This window comes from Culex pipiens, chromosome 3 (assembly GCF_016801865.2).
Source record: "Culex pipiens pallens isolate TS chromosome 3, TS_CPP_V2, whole genome shotgun sequence".
NCBI classification, from domain to species: domain Eukaryota; kingdom Metazoa; phylum Arthropoda; class Insecta; order Diptera; family Culicidae; genus Culex; species Culex pipiens.
In genome coordinates, this window is record NC_068939.1 from 17,779,787 (window position 1) to 17,798,385 (window position 18,599).

At 39.0% G+C, this 18,599-nt stretch overlaps 1 protein-coding gene across 10 annotated transcripts in view; it reads right to left on the minus strand.

The window, feature by feature from the left end:
• The window catches only part of LOC120413476 (protein alan shepard), a 334,433-nt gene that overhangs the window by 250,984 nt on the left and 64,850 nt on the right, over positions 1-18,599 (minus strand). The window contains exon 1 of one of the 10 annotated variants that reach the window (XM_039574323.2): positions 16,077-16,229. The exons of the other annotated variants lie outside the window; for them this stretch is intronic. Coding sequence (XP_039430257.1) covers positions 16,077-16,121 — 45 coding nt within the window. The 5' untranslated portion in view covers positions 16,122-16,229. Of the gene's footprint in view, positions 1-16,076; positions 16,230-18,599 lie in introns of those variants that run through there. 10 annotated transcript variants of the gene reach the window in all.

The window sequence follows — 18,599 nt, forward strand, 5'->3', positions numbered from 1 at the left end:
GTTTTTAAATATTTTGCATGCTAAACTTGTTATATTTTGAACACAAACGTACAGGTTTAATGTGAAATTGCTGTAACTTATAGAAAATTAAAAGTTTGGATGAATAAAAAACAATTTCCTTAAGATTTCTTCAAAATGTTGTAAGGGGGATGAAATAACCCCCAACATTTCGAAAATGCCGGTTTAAAATATTTTTTTAAAACGCTTGGCATGATTCGAAGAGTTTATCTGATGAAATACCCTTATCAGCCAAACATAGTTGAATGTTTAAGCTTTCAATTCATGCAAAAAGATCATAGTTTTGTGAGAAATTGACAGAGTTATGTGCGATACAAAAAAAGGGGATCAAGTCTCCCCATTCTCCCCTAATTGGTTTTATGTAGATTAAAAGAATATAAAAAATATGTTTTTAACCTGTGTTGTAAATCTCTTCGGATTTTAAATTAACTACAATTTTAAATACATTGTGATTACGAAAAAAATTGAAAAAATACTTTTATGAAGAAATATTTTCTTTGTTTCGTCGTTCGTGTCTGTCGCGGGTGACTATGAACGGCCATGATCGACAACAACCAACTTTTTCAAAACTTTTTTTTCGTAAAATCGCAATAACTCGTAATGTTTATAAGCAAACCCCTTATGTTTATATATCTTTTTTTTGTAATTGTCTGCTCTACAACTTTGTAAAACATTATCACACTCTAAAAAATAAACCTGCAAAGTTAGAAAAAACACGACATTTTAAAATTAAAAATTTTGTTCTAAATGAAAAAATGACGCTTCTGGGTCAATAAAGATTCGAAAAGTACATTAAATTTCCCTTAAAATGACATGTTCCAAAAATTTTCACAGTCGAGTAACGGATAATGGCAGAGTTTTTATAATTTTTTATTGTTTTTTTTTTTTCGATGAAAAATGCGTTTTTTCGGAATTCTGAGTACGCCATCAAATTGGGCGTACAATTTTACATAAAAGTCCCTTTGACACCAAATTTCTATCTCATCACCGTTTCAGGCTGCAAATTATTGAAAAAGACCTCTTTTTTCGCATGTTCAAAAATAAAAGGGGTCGTACCGCCCCTCCGTCACGAGATATCAAAAAACGGAGCTCTGATTCGTGATCAGGGACAAAAGTTACCCCTTAGGATAAAGTTTCACGCAAATCGAAGAGGGGTCAGGGCAACTTTTCCCGATTTCGTGTGAGTTGGTAGAGAATTACCCACGTAAATATAATACCCGATCTTTTAAAAATGTATAAAATTAAAAACAAAATATTTTAAGCGCTAGGCATTATGTTAACTCAAATTTTAACAATTTTCCCTGATATGCCAAATGAAGATGATGTATGCCGAATATTAATTTGAATGCTTTAAAATTCTCATCGATTACTAAGTATTCAACTTGTCATCTGTTTAAAAATTTAAAAAAAAATAATCAACTTCGGGAATTCCCGGAACAAATTATAAAAAAAATCCTGGGATTCGGCCATTCCCGGTTTTCGAAAAACCCCAGGATATTTGTCCCGAGAAATCCCGGGATGGAAGCACTAGAATGCCGATCTCGACACTCAAGCTGCTTCGCGACACGAGCAACACAAGCCTTTCTCTATCTTTCTTTTTCCTCTCTTTCTCGCTTGTGCGTGGTGACTGCAATCATTTGATTGCAGTCATGGGGAAGACGTTTCGCAACCTCTATTATGCAGATCAATATCAACACACGCCTAACAAATTTAAGCATTTAATGAAGTGAGCAGTTACGCCCTATTGAAAAGTTATCGTTGAGTTGAAAATGCGAAATTGATCAATCTTTTTCAAATCTTTTTAAGTGCTTTGCTACAAATTGATTACTTTGACCTATCAACATGCACCTCACAAATGAATGAAACAAATCAATCCCGTTTCAACCATGAAACAACCCACATTCACCTGGCTCATGGTAGCGGTCCTCACTGGTTCAACCTCCGGCTACCATCATCCGGAAGCGCTCGAGTACGTCCTGTTCAGCATCGAGTACTTTTCCAGCGTTGAACCCGGAATATTTTCGTGCGTTTTCTACGATTTGAACCCGTCACGTCCCTTCGACGCCGATCACATTCTCGGCAAGATCGTGCGGTCACCTCGGCTGGATCACGTGGTAAAATTAGTATTCAATGGTTCGCAGCTGACGGACGCCGAGCTGGACGAGATACCGAACAATCCTTCGCTGATTGTTATTGATTCGGGAGGAGACGCGAAGGGCTTGGAACGCTCCGGAATTCTTAAGAGTGAGCGCGCTTTGCTGGGAGTGTTTGCTCCGGCCACCAGGATCCTGGTGTTGGTTGATGGCCGCACGCCGAGAGTTGTTGGTTTGTTTTTCGATGTGCTGAGTCAAACCTGGCGGTACAACAAAGTGGCTTTCGTCGACTACACTAGAGTGACCGTAACCCTGTGCAACGTGGTCAGTCACCATTGGATAGATCGCCCAATTCATCCGTCCTTCCTGTTCACCTTGGTTCAACGAAGATTAGCAGGTCATAAGATAACCTACTCCTCGGATCGAGAGTATGTTTACGCGACGGATCAGGATGCTTGTTGGGTGGATCAAGTGGCCCGTTACTTCAATACCACCGCTGTCTTTTACGAGCACGGATGCGTTCCTGGGAAGTCTTTTGCACAGTGCATGTCGAAGAAAAAAACCGTACTCGAATCAATTGATATCAGTATTGACATGACGAATTGGGTTCCAGGCTTCCGAACGATCTACACGACATCTCCGGTCATTTCTCATATCTTGGTCCCGCGCGACAGACCGTTGAACGCCGCAGAACTGTTGCTGCTGCCGTTTAGCTGGCAGGTCTGGCTGCTTCTTCTGGTGGTCCTCACTACGGCCCAAGCTATGAAGCACATATTTCCGAAACACTTTCAAAATGACCCGATTCTACTCGTGGTGTGTGGCTTTGAGCGGCACAACCTCAACGAAACAGGACGCTGGGAGAAAATGATCCTCCACTCGCTGATAATCCTGATGTTCTTCGCTTCAAACGCATTCGAAACCAGAATCATATCGCTGATGATCAGCAAACCGTCGATCCAACGGGTCAAAACCGTGAACGATCTGGAAACCTACGGCATCAAATTTTACGCAGATCTCGATCGCTATCCGCAGAGCGTAAATCATCCCACGATTGGAAAGTTCCTCATAGACGGTAGCCAGCACTTTTGGGACACCAACCCAGGCATGGGAATCTACGCCGACGAACTAACTGCCAAGGTCGCCCCAACCGTTGTGTTTGACTACCAGCGCAAACTACCCTGGTTCGTGGAGCTGGACTCGCAGTGCTTCGATGGAGTCCAGATGTTCAAGACTTCGTACCGACATCCGTTTCTGGAAGAGTTTGGAAATGTCCGGCTGCTGGTTGTTGAGACCGGACTCTACGATTTCTGGGAGCAGCTGACTGTACGAACTGTGGTCAACTTGATAGTCGGTCAGAGGCTCAGAGAGGACATGTCCAGCAAGATCTATCTCGACATGGACGACATTTTGCCAGCGTGGATGATTTTGGGAACTGGTTGTGGCATCGCTGCGGTTGTTTTGCTAGGGGAACTGATCAGGAAGCGAAATTTTTTGACTCGACTCACAAAGATGATGATCAAACTTAGACTGTTTAAAAAAACATAAAATTGAAGAACAATTGTAAATATATTTTGAAAAGACGAAACAAATGCTTTTCAAATTAAAGGGAAAAAAGGTTGAATGTGTGACCAAAATGTGTCTATTCATTCATCTATTCACAAAGCATTGAAAACATAACCCTTAAGTGGCTTCACTTAGTGAGTTGCACTTTCATTCAAAAGAATGCTCTCTTCTTTCTCTCGTTCTGTCACTTTTTTTGAACTTTTCAGAGTTTGCCAAGGTAAAAAACCCGCAACGTATTCACCCCCGTGATGTCACACACTTAAATCAGCCAAGTTTATGGTGAAATTTTGCGCACAAATCTTAAGGTTGGCACAAGTCGGGCAGGCGTCCCTTTTGAAGTCGGTGTCGGTCCTGGAACAAACAGAAAAAAAGTATCACGACGCAAAACGAGGACATTGTGTGGCTGTATTTGTGGGATTTTTGTGTGTCTTAGTGGAGGACACATTGGAGAGCCCAACGTCGCCGTTGCTGCCAAGACACAAGCTCTCTCCTAATACAAGCAGCCAATTCCGGAGTGGTTTTCATCGCAAATGAAATGCTGAAGGCTTTTACGGACTTATGTGGGACGACGACCCCCAAGAAGACCTTCCACCCCCCCGCGCCGGACAACATTGGCGACATAACCTCACTTTTTGCCAACGAGGAGAGAAACAGGCGTGCCTCCATTCACTTTATTATAATTTATAAACATTGAGCTATTCGCAAATAAATTGTTACGGAATTTTAGAGCATCGAGAATGACGAGCTGCATACTTGCGCCGGGTTGGTACGAAGAAGACGCTCTTATCGGAGCTTGTCCCACTGCCAAAGTGGCCTGATGTTTTGGCTCACCCCGTCGAATCTTGGTGGGTGCTTTCGGGTCGGATTTTTTTTTCGGAGTTTGTACACCCTTGCCCGGGATTCACTACAGATACACTTTGTAGCAAGATAAAACATGCTTTAATATGGCAAATAAAGGGTGTCCTCGAATGAAATGGGACACAGTAAGTTAAAAACGGATAGAAATCCTGTAAACAAATCCGGTAACACTATGTTGTCGGATTAATAAACATTAAAATTAGAGGTACACAGAAAAAAATCAATTCTCGTAATCATGAATTAAGTTCACGAATGTGAGAACCACGAAGGAATTTATTCATGAGTATGGTGCATTTGCACCATAAACGTGAATATATTCCTTCGTGGTTCTCGCATTCGTGAATTTAATTCACGATTTCGAGAATTGGTTTTTTTCAGTGTAGGCAAAAAAAGAGCGAACATCTCAAAGAACCGGTTCACCAAAAAGAGCGAACGAACCATGGGCCACAAAAAAAGCCGCGGTTCTTTTTGAAAATCCGATCTTTTGAAAAAACCGATAAAAGGTGGAATGATTTTTTTTAACTTTTGTTTAATTAAAATATTATTCAAAGTTTATGTCGCCCCCCTTCAAAATTTGCCTGAATAATCAGGGGGCAAAAAATTTTTTTTTCGAGAAACTTCAAAATTTTAATGAAAATTGAAGTTTAATCAACTAAAAACCAGTTAAAATGCATTTTCCCGCGTTTATAATCATATTTACCATGTTAGAACTCATTTGAAAACATTTCAAATTTTCATGAAATACCAATGTACAGTCCCACGAAAAGTTTTTTTTTTGCAGACAAAAAATTCCGTCAATACCTCGATATTTTCAAAACTAATGATTGGAAAACAACTGTACGCCTGTAAAATGCATTTTAAAACATTTTTTTCATCCAAATGTTGAAACCTAGGATTGTAATTTCAATTTTTATATTTTTTTATTTTTTTGCCTTGATTTAATAATTAATATAAAAACCCGATTTAATATCACCAGAGGTGAAATAGAGCCTTTATTAAAAAATGATGAAACTCCGAGAAATATATTGGTGCAATTAATTTTTCAGAAAAATAATGATACCACCCAGTGAGAATTTTACCTAAAGCTTCGAATCTTTTTAGGCTAAACCTCGATTGCCATTTTTTTTAATTTCAGAGGTACATTATTTGTCGCAAGACATTTAAATTTAATTAAGAAAAACATATTGGATTGACATTATTAGAAAAAAAATAAAGGGTACTCTGTCTTTATTGTTAGTCTATGAATAACTTAAAAAAATATGTATCGCTATTGCACTTTGTCGATCTATTATGAAAAGCCAGAAAGAACACTTTCACGCGCAACGTAAAATGCGCAAGCGTAAAAACGCTGGCGTTGAAGCTTCGATTTGACGACTTGCCGAGCTTTCGAGCGAGAACGAGCCGGGACTTCGAATTTGATGTTCAGTTTATGATTTTGTATAAAACTAAAAATTTTATAGAAAAAAATAGGGTAAAAGTAAGACAAAAAACACTAATATGGCTATATCTCTGGAAAAGCTTCACATTTTGGACCCAAGCAGTTTCTGGCGCATGTTTTCGAATGGCTTTTTTTAAACTAAATTCGTTTAATTTGACAGTGTTATCTGTAAAATTGTCCAAAAAAATACCTCTAAAAATGGCTTTGACTACATTTACTGGTCGAAAATTGTGAATCGAAAAACAAAATGTTCGTCTCCGACCCCACGGCTACAGATCTGAAATATAAAAATTGTAGGTTTTAAGAGCGGTTTTCCAGTGATGGAAGGCACAAATTTTTAAGAGCGGATACAGACATCGCTCATGTATTTCAGCAAAAGAGCTAACAAAAATCAGACTTTGAGTTCCGGGTTTTGGGCCAAAATTCAATCGATAGAGCGCATCTAAACCTTCAATTTAGTAATAGGATTTTTTCCTGGGACGAATCCTCGCGGTGTACGATTTTTTTAAGATTTCTGAAAAAAGTGTTTTTCCAAAAGCAAACCTTAAACCTTTCTTTTGTAAGAAAGGCAAAACTCACACGATTCTTTTAAATAACCAACCAAATTTTGAAAAAGAGCAAAAGAGCCGTTCAGAAGGCTCATTTCAATGAGCGAGCGAAAATGAGCGGCTCCTTAAAAAAGAGTGGTCCACCTCTAATTAAGATGTCTACAAACATGACAACGTAGAGTTACCGAATTTCCTTACACAATTTCCATCCATGAATAAAACAAGATTTTGTCTTCAAAATAACCCTCTAACCCGGCCATTAAAAAAATAATTTGAAAAAAAATAAACTAAAAATTTTAAATTATTTTGAACTTATGCCGAACATTGAGTAATGTCAACATTTCTCCCAAACTTTCATAACTGTGCCCCCACAACCGGGCCCAAGTCTGTTTGTTTTTAATTTGATTTTTATTAGTTCGATAAAGTGGTCATAAAGAGTAGAGCACACACACACACCCAGTGTAATGCTATGCTATGCCAGGCTATGCAAACATGGCGTAGGCGGGGGGGCTTTCTCCACTGACTACCAGCCATTTTTATGAACATTTCAGGGAGGGAGTGCGAGGTCGAGGGGATTTATGCTACATACTACCAGGAATATGGCGAAAGAAGCCCCTCGTCGTCCTCTCTCTCTCTCTCTCTCTCTGGTTAATAGGCGAAGGTCGAACCACGACGACTTGGGTTCGAAATATGTAGGGCGACCCGGGATTGGCTGGTTTATGCAAATTTGATGAAAAGTACAGGGGGCACCAACAGAGAACCACAAACTCAGCTGCGGTGCGGTATTAGTAGGCGGAATGCCTTTATAATGAATTTTGATCGCGCTGGAGCCGGTTTGATGGGCTTTTGAGGTTAGGAAATTATTACAGAACTAATAACTGGAGTGATGAACGTGTCTGGCAAAAACAAATGTTTACCCTTTTTTAAGTGGATTTCCAAAATAAGCAGTTTGGAGAACTGCTAAGCGTTTGTTGGATCGATTAAGTTTTGGTGAGAGGATCAACAGAATAAAAATTCACGCAAATTAAATTAACACGTCACATTAATCAACCGTCGGAGGATTTCGAATTCAATTACCATCGACAATGCAAATTGGTTCGTTATTCGACCAATTACGAAACCAATCAATCAACTGCAGGACGGTTTTTTTCTATTTGACAAATTGCCACAACCGCCAATATTTGAGTTGCTCTTTTCCCACAATCGGTTGTGAGCTGGAAAAGGCCTCCGGGCCTTGGTGAGTTTTTCCAGCGGTTAACCACAATGTTTACTGTCCACAATGCACAGACATTGGCAGAAGCCGCAGGAAATCCCACAAGCGTGCCAAGGACACACTTCTGGGGCGCTTCCTACCAACACGGGGTGTGTCCTTTCGTTCAAGGTCACTGCAAATATCCACCGCCGACTGCCGGGCCTTGACCAAGAAATCAAATAGTTCCACCCTCTGCTGCTGCTGGTGGACGCAACGTCGATTAATAATTGATGGAAATTTTGATTGAAAGCATTAACAATTCAGAGGCGCGAGTGGAAAGCGATATAAAAGCTGGAAAATGTGTCCAGACAATGGCAAATTCATGAAAGGCGAATTATTGAATCATTATTTGTTCAAAGGTTTTTTTTTTTTAATAAGAATTCTATGAAAATAAAGAAGCCCTAAAAGTCAACACCAGAGAGCACTTTTCTGCTTCCAAACCCATCATAATTAATCTTCTTTTCGAAGAACCGCAAAAGCAGTCTAACCACAGGCCATCGCCGACACAGGTTCGGTTCGCGTCGTCACTGATGATTTGCATACAACGCGCAGTGAGTTTACTCCATCTGGCGGAGTGCATCTTTCGTTCTGGCGAGCTCGTCTCTTTTTGCAAACAACCGTGTTCGATTTCAACCAGTTAGGCATGTAGTGATATCGTTGACAGTTTGAAGGGATTTTTTTTTTAATTAAATCTTCTGAGAAAAATTTTAAAAATAAAATTATTTTTAAAACAACACTCTGGCTGTTAACCCTCAGCAATTGGCTCACTGACTGCATATGATGCCGACCGTATCGACCCGCTTGTCTAGCCTCTAAACCCGAAATGCTGTAGGTTCGTGCAGTTGGATGACCAAACGAACCAGACAATATAGCCTCATCACTTTTTTTGTCTTCCTCATCAATCGTAGGCGTTGTTGAAAATATCGTTTTTGGAAAGGAATTCAAAATACCATCTGAATGAAAAGAAAATAATTATGAAAATCTGGCAACCCAAAAAAAAAGAGAAAAAAAAAGAAAATCAGATTAGTAAAGCTTCCATTACCATTACAATTTCCATTTCCATTACAATTCTGTGTACATTATCAAACAAGTCATTGCAAGGAAATCCAATGAGAATGAATGCTGTTGATCTAGCATTCAAATTTATGTTCGCAGAGAGAAATTTGTAGGAATTGCCCCCTTTTTGGCGAAAAGGCCCAATCATAGCCTACAATTTTGCCGAAGACACCAAGTCAATCAAAAAATCCCTTATCTCCACAGATTAAAAAAAATACATACACATCTGGAGTTTTTTTTTAAAAAAAAAGGTCCATTAAACCAAATTTTCAGTTTTTGCTTTTTGGGTGTTTTTTAATACCTCTGACTCAAGGCGGTTTCAAAAACACCCAAAATGCTAAAGCTGGAAATTTGGTTCATTGGACCTATTCAAAAAAAAAAATCCAGATATGACCTAAAGAGTGACAACAAAATAAATAAAAATCGGCCTCTGAGAAAACCCCCTGATTTGATTCCTTAGGCAAAAATAAGTAACTGAGCTAATTTTAAACTAAATCCGATAAGGTTTAAGGGTCGCTATAGACCATTCAAGTTGCTAAAACAAAATCTTTTCATACAAAAACGTCTTATTTAAATAACTTATCAGGGTTAACTCGGATCGTTTTGCGGTTTTCGACAAAGTTTTTTTCATCATAAAATTTACATAAGAACCTCACAATTGACAATGATCCGATACATTAAACGCAACCTTTTGGTGAAATTTAGAATTTTTTGACAAACTTCAACGATCAAAATTAGCACAGTTACTTATTTGAACCTAAAGAATCGCACTAGGGGGTATCTCTTAAAATTTTCCAAAATTTTATTTTTTTCTTGTCACCCTAATATAACTTGAAAACGATACATTTTATAAAAAAAGAAAAGGAAAGTGCTTCCGACATCAAAATTAATTTTGCTGTAAAAATATTTTTTGTATTTTTTTTTGTTTAAAATTTTCAACATTCTCCAAAAACCAAAATAATAAGATTTTTTGAAGAAATTTATATCTTCTCAATTGAATTTGCACTATCGTGCACTATGGCTAAAAAATGTCTTTTTCGGACCCGTTTTCTGGGTAGAAATGTTTTTTTTAGTTTGGAAAATTCCTTTAAAAAATACAGATTTTTTAATACATACGTAACATTTTTCGTTATGGACAGCTGCCAAAATTTTATTGAGAGTGAACACCAATGGCACAAAACAGCTTTATTGGTCATAGGGAAGGCCCTCACAAAGCTTGAGTCAAACAAAAAAATACAAAAAATAAAAATCTACAAAACCGACCAATTTTGAATCTTTATTTCGAGAAAGGATTTTCCGATTGATTGTAAATCATCGACGAATTTGTAGAATTGATAAGAACTGTTACAAAATAGGTATGTACATGCAAAAAATATCAACTGGCTTTAGTCTTTTATCAGTTTTTATATTGAAATTTTAAGATTTTTTTTATACGATTGCACAAACAAATTTATCATTTGCACCAGAGAATCTTTTTATTTAATTTTTATTTTGCAACTTTTTGATGTAGAAAAAGTACCGTAAAACGGGGTGAATTTGGGTATTTTGGGAAATTGAGTTTTTGTGAAAAAAATGATAAAAAAAAATCGGCATATTTTGTATTCCATGTACCTATTTTTTTCTCAATAGTCCTCAACAATACCTACAACTTTGCCGAAGACACCAAATTGATCAGAAAATTCATTCAAAGCCGACAGTTATTCGTATTTACGTACCATTTTTGTATGGACAGCTGCCAAAATTGTATAGAGACTTGTATGGGTGAATCAATGACACAAAATAGCTTCTTTGGTCATAGGGAAGGCCCCCATAAAGTTTGAGCCAAATCAAAAAAATACAAATAAAATCCATTTCCGGTTTTGGTAGAGAATTGCTCACGTACGGAATGGTATGGAATCATACTGACCGTAGTAGAGACATGTTCAAAGTTCTTCAAAAAAATACAAAAAAAAATAAATATACAAAAAGTTAGTTAAATATAATTAGGAAAATGTTGATGAATAGCATTATTTTAATATTCTCAAAGTGTTATGATTTTATCAATGAACATGATTTCAAATTGAGAAGGTTAAATAAGTTTGTAAATAATAAATATTTTGTGTTTTTGAAACATAATTTAAAAACAAATCCAAATTTATAGGCAGAAGGACAAATTTCATATAAAATGAGAGAACTTTTGATTTGTGCTTTGAATTCAGTTCAAAGTCAAATGTAAATAAAACATTTTATGAACAAAACTAGTTTCAACGAATTTCAAACAAAATTTCGACACTTTAACAATTTTACCAAAAATATATATACGTATTTTGTTAAAAAGCTTATAAACTTAGTAAACAAATTTAAAACATTATTTTTTTTTCTTTAAAACTGTAGTAGCAACCTTATTGATGGTAGATTTAACGTACACATAAAATTTGAAGAAATTTGAGGTCAACTTTTGTTTACACTCTATTGATTTTTTTTTTCAAAAATTGTACAGGGATCTTGTCTACCCACTACATGTTTTAAAAATAATAGTCTTGAGATAAACCTTAACAGTTGGAAAATACTCCAAAAATTAAATGAAATCCTATTCATGTCACCCCAGTTGAAAAAAAATTAAGCTGAGCAAAAAAAAAATTTGACCGAGCCACGTAGCCCAGTGGTAACGCTTTCGTCTCGTAAGCGGTAGATCGGAGTTCAAATCCCGGCTCGGACCAAAACAACTGGTGATCTTTTCCCTTCTGGAATCGATTGCTTAGTAAAGGGAAGGTAGTGCATCGTCACAAACTGGACCTTATCACGACACCTTAGGGAGGCGACCTATGGAATGTTAACATTAACCTTAACATGTTAACATTAAGTTGAGAATGAAACTGCCACTGAATCCGCTTTGTAAATGCCGGCCCCGATACTCTACAAGGGTGTTCCCCTCAGGAACTAGGAAAGATTTACTTACTTTACTAAAAAAAAATATTTTGAATCTATTTTGAGTGGACACGGGATACATCAATGATTTAAATAAAAGAACCTTAACATTATTTTCTCCACACAAAAAAATCGAAAAAAAAAGTCAAACAGGAAACGTCCAGAACGTGTGACTGCAGATAAAGTTTCCCATTACCAATTCGCCCTATCCTGGCCCCATCGGAGGTTCTAACATTCCAACCAAGCGATAGTAGGTCGCCACGCCGTCTTCTCCGCCAGCCGCACCCGTAACCGACCAGCCAGCGGCGGAACAAACAATATCTCGATAACAAATGGCGCGCAGCCCTAAATTACAAACCTTGGCTCTTTTATCACCAAAGTGCCATCAATTTACAAAACACACGTACACCGAGAGAGAGAGAGAGAGGTTGAAACAAAAGCCCATGTCGTGGACACTAGAACTCCCACCATCCACCCCCACGACGACAGTAGCTTGGGGGGCGGCCATAGCTAGTTTGACCATTTTTTTTTTTCGGAGGATTCGATAGGGTGTGGTGCAACGCTGCAGGCCATCCCCTGCTTTTGGCCGTGAAGAGTACACTCCAGAGGCGACACCAACATCATTGTCATCCAAGACCGTGAGTGCAAAGGTTGGCAGGATTACGTATTTTTGTGTATCGCTCAGTTCTCGACAATTGCAATAAGATCAAACTTCTCCAAACTATTGATCATCCCAACCTCTCTTTAAGTAACCTGGCGACAACTTTTCCAGAACCCAAAATCACCCAAAACCACCCAAAAGATAGCGCACACTCTCCCACGCAAACTTTATGGTATTGACGATAAACTACCACGATGACACCCAGCAAACTGTGTGCGGTGCGCTGGTCTCTGTGCTGCGCTTACGTCATAATCATTATCATCGATCTGGTTTGTTGTTTTGTGGGAGGATAGCGAACTCATCATCGGTGGCGCGTTAGGCGTTATCATCGCGCGGAGGGAGGGGGAAAATGGTCCCTTGGCGGAGATGCACCGCACCGCTGCCGCTGCAATCGGTGGGGGAGGAATGTCCCTTGGAAGGGACGTGGTAAGAGGAAAATTCGCTTCGTTAGCTGGGATTTGTATCATCTCGTTTGGAATGGTCCAGATGGGAGAATAAATGTAAATGGTTTATAGAAAAATATTCTTTTCATTGTGAATTTTTTTTTTGTTTAATTGTTTGACTGTATTGATTTATTAGAATATTAAAAATATGGTAGTTTCTCTGTTTGAAATTTGGGCTACTATTTGTTAACATCGGAAATCCCAAAGCTCGAGTAAAAGGAACATTTTTTATGGATATTTCACCTTTTTGTCAGACAGGCAAAATAATATAAAAATTAAAATAACAATTACTCAAAAGTTGAATGAAAATAGTGTTTTAAAATACATTTTATACTAGTTCAGTTGTTTTGCAATCATTAGATTTCAAAAAATGTAAGATTTGACGAAAACAAAAATATTTGTGGAAAAAAAGTTTTTCGTTACTGTACAGAGCATGCTCATTTTCATTTCTTTTGTGTCGCTGTTTGTGTGCTTGGGTGCGTGGTTATTATATATAGGTGAAGGGATTTTATTAAATGATCATTATATTGCATTATTATATTTAATTGATTATATAATCACACTATATTTTAAACTTAACACATTATACAAAACACATATGAAACTATAAACAGGAGCGTTTGGTACAGTATGTCCACGCATCCTTCCTCCCCTGTAGATTCTGTGAAATGTGCTCCGTTCACAGAATCTGTCTCTGCGGTTAATGCAACGCAGTAGGCCTGGCCGCTTTAATTTATGCAATACATCTCGGGGTTACTCAAGTGTACTGCAATAATAAATATTGACAAGAAAGAACTTGGGGCGTAACCAAGTTCTTCCAGGATGCTTTCTTCGGACTGGCTGCGCTTGTGTTCGATAAGATTAGATTAGATTAGAAAATTGATTTAACATCGAAAAATAATCGTCAATATTTCGATTTTTTTTAAAAATCTGTATTGTTTCAAAAACTCATAACTCGGTAAAAGATTTTTTGCACAACCTGGAAATTTCTGCAAAATTGGCATTTGATGTCCCTTAAAACATATCAAAAAATAAAAAATAAATAAAAATTGTGTTTTTTTTGCAAATCAAGTCTTAGTGACAAAAAGTTAAATTAAAAATAACCAAATTTTTTACCGTGTATCGTTTTTTCAGTGTTGTTCATATCCATACCTACTACTTTGCCGAAGACACCAAATCGATCACAAAATTCCTTTAAAAGATACAGATTTTTGAATTTTCATACATCGTTTTTGTATGGACAGCTGCCAAATTTGTATGGAAAATTTAATGGACAAACTAATGATGCAAAATGGCTTTTTGGGCATACCGAAGGCACCAAAAAAGTTCAGCCTGATTAAAAAATACAAAAAAAAATCGAATGACCGAAATCTGAGAGAATTGCTGTACATCGAAAATTTTCAAAAAATCCAAAGCATTTTGAATAAATCCAAACATGTTAAAAATGATTTAAAATGCAGGGGAATGTATTTTTAATTGATACCTGTGCAATTCTGAAGTTTTTTTAAAAACTGTTTTTTACCCCTGATTTTTCGGAGAGCATAACTTTTAAAAAGGTCTACAAATATAAGGAAACCAGAAAAAATGACTCCTTGCTCTACAAGCGGATCCCATTAATACCCGAGCCTAAAGTAAGTGAAAAAACAGTTTTTCATACTAAAATGACTTTTTTAAATCACTAATAACTTTTTAGGATCGAGTTTTACAGCTTTGGTTTGTTCTACAAAGTTGTAGAGCATTAAATTTCCAAAAAAAGTCCACGTGGTTTATGGATGGTCCCTAAGCTAATTGGCCGATTTAGAATGTCTCAGAGAGACTTAATTTTCTCAGCTCGTCAAAAGTTTTTTTTCAGGGTTGCTATCCTTAAAAAAAACAAAAAATGATGAAAAATTTACGAAAATCATAACCTTGAAGTAACTACAAAACGGTGCAATTCATTAAAAAATGTTTGATAGCAAATTTTGGACCACATTTCAATATATTAAGAAATCTATTTATTTCTAAAATTCGTTTATCTAGAACCAGATTTTGCACCATGATGCATTATGGTACATAAGATGGCATTTTGAATCCTTTAAAATATATATTTAAAAAAAGAAAATTTAAAAGACGTATTTTGAGAATCGAAATTTTAAAAAAGCTGAATTATTTTTCAGAGTCTAAACTTTGCTTCCTGGATTGCCCCAATACAAATCTACAACTTAGAAAACACAATTTCTTTCAGAAAATTTTATCTCCGGATACATATTTTCATATATTTACGTACCAATTTTGAATTACCAGCCCGAAAACTAATGATGCAAAATTACTTCTTTTGACATAGAAAATGCATTCACAAAGTTTCAGCCAAATAAAAAAATACAAATAAAAGTCGATTTGCAAAATCATGGAATCAATAGTAAAAATATAAAAAAATAACAACAAAATTTCTAAAACCTTTGTTTGGTAGAAGTATTTGATATAGCATTGTTCTTTCAAGAAGTTTATTAAAATTACAAAAGGTTTAAGATAAATTCTACAATTTCCTGAACCATTCCCACACCAAACAAGGCTACTCGAGGCCGGATGCACATTCTGGAAAAACGTGCTCCGGCGTTGCTGCCATTTTCCGCAAAAATCCGCCCACGCACACCAATACTCGTACGTCACGCTCCAAAATAATACGCACGATGCCAAGAATTCAACAAACCATATGGGAACAACACACCGGTAACCGGTTTTGATATCTTATTTGGAATGCCAGCAACGATGACGCACGATTGCATCGATGGCGTCATCACCTGATAATGGGCCCAGGTTCGGTCTCCAAAGCAAAAAGAAAGAAAAAGAAGGTCGTTAAATTCCACGCGATTATTTTTGTGTGTGCAATCAAGAAGAAGTGGCCGACGTTCACTGACTTTTCTCGATTTGGAGTTCCCGTTTCTTTCGCGTGCTTCGCGCGTACAATCGATGATCTTCTGCGTACCACTACCAGTGCGCCCCAGGAATGCACATGCCGTGGCCGCTGCCGGCTTGCCGGTATCAAGCGGAGCGCATCTTGGATTACACCTTCACCAACACACACACACACACCAACACAGAGTTGTGCTCATATGTTTTTGGAGCGCGCCGGGTAGGTTCCTCCGCGGGTCTTTTTTGCATACATTTCCAATTTCCGTTCGCCAGATTTCGCTCTTTCTCCGTGGCAATAACGGGGCGCTCGCTACACCGGAAGTACCCCTCCTCTCTCTTGCACTTACCATCATCTTGTAGGTTGCTCTTTTGCCGTCTAGCAGTACTACCATAACACAGAGGCTACGGCGTTGGAAGAACCGGAAGAACTCTTGGCTGCTACGCGACACGCGTTGTCTTCGACGATTCTTCTTGGAAATCCCCGAAAACAAAAAAAAACAACGAAGAACGAAACCTCAGCTGAACCGCCCCGTGGATGATTCGCTCCAGTGAGTTTGTTCACTTCTTCAAGTTATCGGAACAGACAGCGTACACAGACAACCAGACAGACGGTTCCACCCGAGCGAGCTCGAACAATCGCGCGCGGTTGGAAAACACAGCAAAAACTTTGGCTACCTCGGCGCGGAATGAGCCGGAAGTTGGACCAAGACAAAGACTGCAACGACGACCGCGAAGGACACAGACAACGCAAAAAACGATTCCGGCTGTCGCGGATCCACACGCAGAATTTCGGGTGAAACTTTTCACTTTGACTTTTCCGATATTGATTATTTTCCACGGCGCACACACATACAGCGGCAGCCACGTGCGATTCATGCACACATGCACCGCAGGTCGTGTGTTGTACGGGTGTCGAGAGAGGGAGAGATTGTGGGAGATTCCTGTGTGGGAAGTTCTGGAAGATCATGGAACGCTTTGACGTCTTCGACATACTTGAAGGTGGTCAAAGTTGACAGCTTCGTTTCAAACAGCTGAATCAATTTGGCGAAAAATCTAAAGTAATTCTTGAAAAAAGTCATCGGACATTCAAGAGAGCCACTCCCTAAGCTCTCTCCGCGGAGAATCCGCTCACTCTCTTCGCTACCAACCAACACACACAACCGTCGCTCGTATTTCCCACCCTCTCTCGTGCTCACAATCTCTTGCCATTTCCCGTTCATTTCCCCCTGCCTACTGAGTCGTTCGCGTGCCGCATGTCTTCTTCCAGCGATTCGCATTTTTTTTTGGGTTGTCCGTCTGGTTCACCTCTCTCGGCGATGCATTCGCAAAGCTTCTGCGTTTCGCCGGCCAACCGGTTCCGTAGCCTTCATCGGGCTTCACCTGCTGCAGGCAGGCCGGGGCGGTTGATCCCCGTTTCTGTACCCCCTAATCCGATGTGACGTGCTGCGGTTGAATCGTCATGTTCCGCGGTACGTACCCACCAGAGTCTCCGCTGGCGGCTTTAACGAAGTAACAATGATCCGATTAATGCCGCCGTCTGCAGCGACTTTCCCACAGTCGGAGTCGTTGACGTCTTCTTGGGCGGAAGAAGATGCGGGATGGAATTAAACTCATTATAGCTCTCGAGGCCCAGCCGGGATCAACGCGGAGATGATGATGGTGCGGGTAATGCGATTAGCGGGTAACATTTTCGGGGTGTGGTGACCTTGGCTGATGTTCTGCGGAGGAAACATCGGTCAAGTTTTGTAACTCAATCACCGAAACGCTTGGCAGCAAACATGGTCGGGGATTTCATTGATCAGATGAATCGCTTATCCAAACTTGTTACTCTGAAACAATTAAAGTAGATAACTTTTCATGTAATCTCTTCCCGATTTTCGGAACTCATTTTTTTCCGTGCTTCAACCATGATGAGCCATGATGTACAATTGAGGATCAACCAGATCAAAAAAAGAGAAAAATTGTTCCGAAAATCGTGGACAAGCGTTCATGAAAATAGTTCCCAATTTCATGAACGCTTGTTCACGATTTTTGGAACTCATTTTTCTCCGTGCAGCTTCAGTGACATGCACTGGTCATTTTGTATCCCTAGACGGAAGTTCTGGATCATCCAACGACTCCCAGAAGACCCAACAATTATATTCTACAAAAATGTAGTCCGCTCACACTCGTCGCAGACGCTGCGCTCTACTTGAAAGTCAATCGACTTGGCAGCTGCTCAAGATCGAACATGACTGGTGTGATAAATTAGTCTGGAATGCGCGATGATTTACAGCGCAACGCTTTCGAAAGCGCGTGTGCTCCAGAAACGGAGGAAACTCCAAGCCAGATTTAGCTGGGTGTTTCCACTCGGCCAGCGCTGCCACGCAGCCAGACATGGCGTCGCATCAATTCCGAAAATACAATAACTCATAACAATTATCTGCATTTTTCCTTGCATCCGCTGCACGTTGCTCTTGCTTCGTTCCGCCGCCGCTGCCGCGGCAACGCCCTCTCCGAACCCCCACCGGCATCGCCGTGGAAACCCTTCTTCTTTTCCACAGCCATGACCTTCCCGCGATCTGCACGCACACAACGGCCGCGATGTTCTCCACCGCTTTTCACAGCTGTCAGGCCCGTCGCATATGACATTTCTCATCATCCCACACCACCGTGAGCGTACCTCGCACTGACACTGTCATGATTCGTTTTCTCTCTCCAGAGAGGCTCTCAATTCTTCATTCTCTCTTTATTGTACTCTCAGCTGAACTTGCTTACGTCTACAATATTTTGGTTCGTACATGTCTCATCATGCACAGTTTTTGCTAAAAAGTTTTAAATGCCGGCCGGTTCATTGAAACTCGCTCTCGCACGCTCTCTTCTCAATTCTA